This window comes from Schistocerca serialis, chromosome 12 (assembly GCF_023864345.2).
Source record: "Schistocerca serialis cubense isolate TAMUIC-IGC-003099 chromosome 12, iqSchSeri2.2, whole genome shotgun sequence".
Classification (NCBI taxonomy): Eukaryota; Metazoa; Arthropoda; class Insecta; order Orthoptera; family Acrididae; genus Schistocerca; species Schistocerca serialis.
The window spans coordinates 85,632,221-85,640,244 of NC_064649.1; the positions used below are offsets into that span (position 1 = coordinate 85,632,221).

The 8,024-nt window shown below is 43.0% G+C and overlaps 1 protein-coding gene across 1 annotated transcript in view; it reads right to left on the reverse strand.

Moving 5' to 3' along the window:
* LOC126427957 (basic salivary proline-rich protein 2-like) overlaps window positions 1–5,634 on the reverse strand; it is a 42,629-nt gene extending 36,995 nt beyond the window's left edge. Inside the window, exon 1 of the mRNA XM_050089845.1 lies at window positions 5,351–5,634. Coding sequence (XP_049945802.1) covers window positions 5,351–5,634 — 284 coding nt within the window. The remainder of the gene's footprint in view (window positions 1–5,350) is intronic.
* Window positions 5,635–8,024: the final 2,390 nt, after the last annotated feature.

Genomic DNA, 8,024 nt, shown 5'->3' on the forward strand with positions numbered 1-8,024 from the left:
TTGTCCAGCATAACAGCCAAGAAACCAAGGCACGAAGAGCAGCTGAGCACTGCCTGTGACTACATGCTGTGGATTCCCCGACATGCTTCTGCATCAGTCAATCGTAAGACATCATTGCCTCTAAGACTGCGTTCAGCTGAGTATTCTTTAAGACGAGTTGTTGAGTGGTACTTAAGATAGGTAAATAAATTAATGAAATCAATGTGGAGTGAAGTAGAAATTAGAAAATGAATGAGAAACTTTGTTTAGTTTAGAAGAGTTACACACTGGCAAACTGTGGCCAGAGCAGCAGAGGCAATGACCGCTTGCAAGTAAGCACATTCAGGAGAAGCCATCGCCCTCCCCACATAAGCGGACGCTGTTGATTCAGCCGTCAGGGCATCACCCGACAGGCTCACATGTTTCTCAATTGTCACATGTGATCAAAGGACCTCGCCTACATTCCAAGAGTCAATGACTGACGTTAAGAAGATTCTTCGAGAAGCTTTTCAACGTGAGAGAAGAGGCAATGGCCGTGAAGTCGTTCACCTCCAGTGAACTGAAGTAAATAAATACGCGAGACACAATGGCCCAACAGTAGTTTTCAGTTCCAGTACAGTTCAGTCGGTGCCGAAGACCGTCATGCAGGAAGAGACTACATCGTACACAGAAGCACCAAGTCCGCCGCTGTAATGGAATAGCAAGCAGCAGCCTCGCCGCCAGAAGACAGAAGCTAGAAGGTATTTGATTTTTACGTACCCGGGTGACTCGTGAGTACGGGAAGGAGACGGCCTCACATCAGCAGTCACCTGTGAGCTGGTGGTGACCTGACAGCCGAAGACTGGCAAGTGGGAGTCAGTTGTTCGAGTCCAGGACATTGGCATTGCCCCGCCACGCCGCTCTGCTGGCCGACACATAACACTGATACAAGCGGCCGCATAGAGAGAGAAACATTCTCAATAATTAAACGGGCCACCTCACGACGCGCGTCTCCAGTCATCTGGGCGAAACAGCGACACGAGATACTCACCGCCAGACGTTATCAGACGCCGCCGCTCACGCAGCAGAAGGCTTTGCAAACGACACAGCTGCCGCTCTCCCAGCCAGAACAATCCAGTAAGGAAACCATTGTAAAAGTCTTTCAATAAAAGTTATCCTATGTAAAAATGCTGTTCCATTCTACCTCATACCTGAGCCAAGGAAGAACTCTCCCTGCCCTTTTCAGTAATGCTCATCCTGACAAATGGCTACCATCAAAAAGAGGTTACCCAGTTACACAATGGACGACTACTTCCATGTGGCTTGAGAGTGGGCAGCTTAGAATGAATACAGAGCAAGATGCCAGCCTTAGTGGGAGTCCCATTCCGATGTTTCCAGGACGAACCAGCGAGATGAGGAAGAACTGGGTGTTCCTTAAAAAGTTCAACAGTGTTAGCTGTATGGGCAGCCATTCCTAAGTTGTCCTGACTCAGGATTATCAGAATATTACTAGAAGGTGGCAGGATAACCAGAAGAGTGCAGTGTGTAGTGTGGCACAGGAAACCACCACCTGCCTTCCAGTGTGTGTAGACCCCCCACTGAACTACATCAACAAAAGACTGTCCAGAATTAATGACACAGGGTTGCAGGAAACGAAGAAACGTGTTACGTGAGGAGTAAATTGTGTGTCTCAATCACTTACCAGCCACAGTTACCACTGGTGTAATGTAGTGCTATGAAATCAGTTGTGACCAGGAGGAGGACAAAAAAATCTCAAGAGCAAGAGCAGCACCAGCAGTATTACTAGGAAAAATACATCTGGGTTTAGTTTCACTTCATACATTCTTCACAAGCTATTAGTGTGTGTGTGTGCCCCTTCAATAAAACTTTGCTATTTCGTTTTTACTCACTGGTTGTATTTAACTGTAGAATATTGCGTATGTAAATATGTTACCTTACCATTAGTCTCTGCCTCTGTTGTGCAACAATGTTGCTGCAGAGAACGTGTGGAAGATGCAGCTACCACAAGTGATGAAATACGTTACTTGAGACGGTAACACTATTGCCTCCATGTTAGTCTAACACAACTTGTTATATTAATGTGCATAATGAAATGAATTCACTGAATAAGTGAGGCAGGTGTAACAAAAGCTATAAATATTTTGCAGGTAATAGGTAGGCAGTATATCATGTTTTTCGAATTAAGTGTACTGAAAGAAATCCATCACTGTATTGGCCTTATATTTACACAGTCAAAAACGCTGAACCAGTTCAGAGGTGAGGTCATCTTCAGCTGTGACAAATACGTTAAATATAGATATATTTTGTAGTAAAAGAAAAACACCAAGTTGTTAAACGTGGTTTTATTACTCAGCAGCTTTGTTACTCTGGTGTGGTTATTTCACACTAAAATGAACTCAATGCAAGTGGAATAAAGTGGAGCTAGTGGACTACAGAAATTTTATTAATATAGTAAGTTGTGCAAGACGATCATGTGAATGTAGAGCAGCTATGTAATACCTCTTTATAACGTGAAAATTAAGAGACTAGTATAAACATTGTAAACTGCAGTGACCCACTCCATAATTTTAATTATAAAAATTTTATCCCGGAATTTCAATATTACCTGCCGTAATGCACTCATTCGTTGCGGCACTACAGTCACGCGACTTGCTATAACGCTGCTGAACTGTACAATAATTGAAGTTGTAATTTTGTTACATACGTTACATTGAAATATACTGCGAAAAACTTCTCTAAAATTCCAAAAAGCCAATTTGGGAGTTGAATATATTCATTAAGGATGGCTTACTGTTTTCTGTTCAGATGCACTGAACGTGATACGAATGAATTTTGTCCTCGCCACCCGAAGAAAGATACAAAATCTACAGTTTGCTCTCGGTGTTGTACACCATGTGCAGGGTGTTCCACAATTCCTAACACAGGCTTTCACAGATTGTATAAGGGGCTGTACATTTCTGGACATTAGCTCCTTACCAAAACTATGTCTACTAAGCTTGCTGTCAAAGCCTGTGATAGGAATTGTGAAGTACCCTGTATTCATTAGTGATCAGATTGATGGGTTGCACAGATTGTATTACTCAGGTTCAATAGTCTTGTATATCTAGTTTTGAAACATCTATTACGTAGCAAGTAGAAATATGTGAGTAACTTTACATGTAATAATTGTACAAAGTTAGCATTTAATTGTCTTATCCAATCTTACTTGGGTTGTTTGGAAGTTGGTTAGCTTTTCAACGAACAACAGATGCTAACGTAATGAAGCAAGTTTGGACAATTGTATGTGATGGAAACTCTGTTGGTGAGAAATGTATTTGGCAGTGCAAAATGTGCTTGCACATCACAAACTTTCCTTCAGTCCTCCTTAAAGAACATCAGTATGCAGTAATAAAAGTACCTTGTTATTCTGTGATGCCCATACAATTCTCTGTCCACGTTTCATTGTAGTAATATTATCCAACTCTGATTTAATTCATATGGCTAACTTCGCTATAAATTTTACTATGGCTTTACTGCTTATGTATGTAAATAAGATATTTCTTCTTAGTACTATTCGCACTCAGATAATGTTTATGAACGAAGTAATGTATTATTCAAATATTGGTTGGGGAAATATTTTCAGTCTCTTATAAAGAATAAAGAAGTTTCCGTTAGTACTAAGTGGGTTACTGTTATTTTTAATGTATATTACTGAAGTGATATTACCATGTTTGTGTTATGTATCTGAAAATCTGTGCTTTATGCAGGTCTAAACAGTGTAAAAGTAAACCCTGATTGTCAAACGAATCCCATGGATGAGTGCTGCAGACTAGGCCGTCTGTAAATTAATCTGTTAATTGATTTGAAGCATGTACCCGTGAAAATGTTAAGGAAAGGTTTGGAGTAGAGCATAAAGGTTGCTGGAAGTTGGTAAGTGCTCTCATTCACCAACACTGGATGGACGACTTCTATGTATATACACGGAATGTAAGCTGAGGTGACAAGCACTCAGTTCCCCAGTTCCTAATTGCATTGTTATTCGCATTCCGTCGAGCTCTTACTGTATTATACCGCTAAATGAGTAAATTGTGGCAGTCTAAATTTCTGATTTTCGTCAATAGCGACGCAAAATACTGAACATAAAATTTTTGTTGCCCATCGAAGCTGTGACTGAGGTAAACTGATATTGCTATCAAGCTGTGATGGTTACTTAGTGACACAATCTTAGTCACGTATAGGGATATAGAAGATTGAACTGAATACCAGTTACTAGAACAGTTATTGCAACGATCGTTGTAGGCACAAGACACACACAGCAAGAATGCAAAGTTAGTAATATATTGAGTCTTGAGTTACTAATGTCGCTGCACTTCCATCTGTTTCTTCTATGTCTTTATTACACCGGCTACTGGCTACAGACGTTCGCATTTCAGATGTATGTATTCATACAAGAGGGTTTATCACATTAGGACATTATGTAGAACAGGTACGCTTTACGTTATCTGTAAATTTCACAGTTTGTATGAGAATACATCGTGATATGAAATTATGTATTGTTTTGGAACATATTGTCCCCTAGTTGCACATCTTTCATGTTGTTGATCTCAAGAGGGTCATTACTGACTGAAGGACTTTATATCGTGATCAAAGTCCGGTTTGAAAGACTGGAATAAAACATTTGACAGTACCTGGTCACTGCAGCGATTCTCGAGGTGCGACAGTCGCTAATAAAAACATAGTTACTGGTACCTATGTGGGGTACTCTTTGTAGATAGTCACTTTAACGGCTTATTTTGTGATACATAATTTTGATTTCCACTCTTGATGAAGCCTACTGTGCACTGCCATTATCCAATGTTCATTCTGACCTGAAGAAACTAAAGTCGTCTGGTCATAACTGTGGTCAAAACCTGTGGGAGATGGCTGATCACAACTGCAACCTGTGGCACGTCAGTTCACTTCATCACAAGAATAATAATCACGTCACGTCATAAAATCCATTGCCACCGGAGCGTGCTTCAAACTGTAAATCACCACCTCAAAGGGGTCATGGGGTCCAGGGTTCGATCCCTGGCCGGGTTGGGTATTTTCACTGCCTGGGGACTGAGTGGTGTTATCATCCATGACAGTGGGTACATTGGACTGGGAAAATGATGGGGACTTGGTATGGGTGCTGATGACCGCACAGTTGAGCGTCCCACCACCATCACCACCACCACTACCACCTCCTGATAGACACACACTCTTCTCTTGAAGTAAAATTCAACATTTACAAAAGTACAGTTCCATTTGAGATTTGAATGGCACTGGTGTCCCAGCTTGATCACGTTTGCTGCTTGATGAGAGGTCATGATCTGGCATGGAAAGAGTCAAAGCCTCACTCTATATCGACCTCTGTGCAGATGGGGGCTCCTCCGGGGGCTGCTCCTCCGGGGGCTGCTCCTCCGGGGGCTGCTCCTCCGGGGGCTGCTCCTCCGGGGGCTGCTCCTCCGGGGGCTGCTCCTCCGGGGGCTGCTCCTCCGGGGGCTGCTCCTCCGGGGGCTGCTCCTCCGGGGGCTGCTCCTCCGGGGGCTGCTCCTCCGGGGGCTGCTCCTCCGGGGGCTGCTCCTCCGGGGGCTGCTCCTCCGGGGGCTGCTCCTCCGGGGGCTGCTCCTCCGGTTCACTGTTGCGGGACATCGCCGTTATCTGTGGTATTGATGCGTGTTGCTGATGTGGATTCGGCACCTCGACCTTCAGATGATACCACATTTACCTTGTAAGACAAACGTTTGCATGCTATGAACAGCAAACAAGGCTATGTTCTAGTCATTACGCATGTGTAATTAGAGCACTTCCTGGATTGGTATATAACCGTCAAGATTACACTGTCCGTATTCCTTATCGCAATTCAAAGTATGAGTGTTCGCCATATTCAGAGTACTTGTAGTTACAGATAGCACTCGATCGGGCATCTGGAGCTGTTAGCAGTTATTTAGCATAAAGTCATAGGCACCTACTACGGGAAGAAGCGCGCACATTCACCAGCCAATCCCTCTTCTACTGTAGACTCCAATTTTGCCTGTCTCAGGGCAATCCATTAATCTTCGCCTAGCAACAGTTCATGTACACACTGCACAATGAACAGATAGCTATTGTATTTCCGTGTTGGACGAGTTTCTTGAAAGTGGACAATCCATGGCATCCAACAAATTACACTAGTGGACACACTCTTCCGCCACTCCGGTCTTTCTCACAACTCAATATGGATTGTTATTGTTCAGGCTTCTGGGGATTGCTCCAGCAGTCGAACCTAATGTGGGTTCCCCAGCTTTAATTTGCAATTACACAGCGCCAAAGATTCGTCGACGGCAGCCCGAGGCTTCCTCTCCAGCATTGTCATGTTGCATACGTCGCAAGGTTCCTTTATGGGGATACCATCTTCGCCCTATTACTGACCACCATGCGACCTAAAAATACTCCTCATTCGTTCGACAGTTACGTGAATTATGGAATAGTAATATGTGACGGCTTACCAGAGAAAAAGTTTCTTCACTGCTTGCGCGGAAATGATGCAGCACATCATAAAGTTCAGCTTCAGAATTTTTGAACACTGCAAGCACAAGGGTAATTAGATGGCTAACGTATGCAAATGTATACATCGTATACTAACAAGGGGAGGCCGCCAATTGTGAAATTCAGATTCGATCCATACTGTGCATAATAAAAGCTTATGGCCAGAGGTGTAATGTGGCTAAGCACCAAGATGCACTTCTCAGCCGTTGTCCAGAAAATCGACAGTTAAAAGAAACCGTTGCGTTAAAATACTTTCTACGATTAATAATTTTCCACAGCGTCGTGGTGCAGCGGTAGGCGCTCGGGTTTGTAATCCGTAGGTCGCCGGATTGAATCCGGCAATCAGTTGCAACAATTATGCATATAATAAGTTGTTGAAAGTCGTTTGTCGTGGAAAAACTGGCGACTTCGAACATCATCATGTTTTCCGCAAACAGTTGTATTTCTCAAATGTTATTGTCTTCATAATGTTAACCACGTATAGTTAACGGAAGACGTAGAAGCGATATTCGGAAACGAATACGTATAGCGTAAGTCAAACGTTCGAATTAGAATAGAGACCCCACGAACCAAATTCCCTGTGGAACATCGTCGAAAATCAGTGCGGACGGGAGAGCTTTGGTACACCTTTGTTAAAAAAAATGGAAAATGGAGGCGGTACAATTGGAGAGCGATCCACCTTCAACATGCATAAGCAATTCATTAATAGTTTATATATTTGAATTACAAAAAAACTAATAATAAAAAAAATTGCATGGCGCGAGATTTGATCCGGGACCTTCGGATTACGAACCCGAGCACTTACCGCTGCGCCACGACGCTGTAGGAAACTGATAATCGTAGAGAGTATTTCACCGCAACGGTTTCTTTTAACTGTCGATTTTCTCGACAACGGCTGAGAAGTGCATCTTGGTGCTTTGCCACATTACACCTCTGGCCATAAGCTTTTATTATGCACAGTATGAATCGAATCTGAATTTCACAATTGGCGGCCTCACCTTGTAAGAGGTTGGTGGTGAGGGATGCCATGCAATAGAGAACGACTAAGAGAAATTCATGTGATACGCATTGGTGATATTAATTACTGAGCTTATAGTATACATACCACTGTTCATGAAGTCATAACCACTTAGGTGTTAAATTTTGGTTGCTTTCGGGAGGGATCTTCTCAAATCGATACCGCTTCCACCGGCTCTCACAAGGGGAAGGCCTCAGACACGGCCAACCGATTCGGCCCAAATTTGGCAGGTCGCTTGTGTACAACCTAAAACGAAGGAATCGATGATATTTTGGGTCAACACCCCCGCGTTTTTGAGAAAATCACCCCTAAATGTTATTACGAGCGATAGACTCAAAATCGGGATCGATAGATAATTGTAAATAAAGCATTTTTCATCATGTGTGGGGTCCGAAAACGCATACTTTTCCAGAAATCGAGGTAAGACCGTGGACACATTTATTATGACTCCTAATAATGTAGCACAAGAAGAGCTACTTAATGGACCAATTACGTT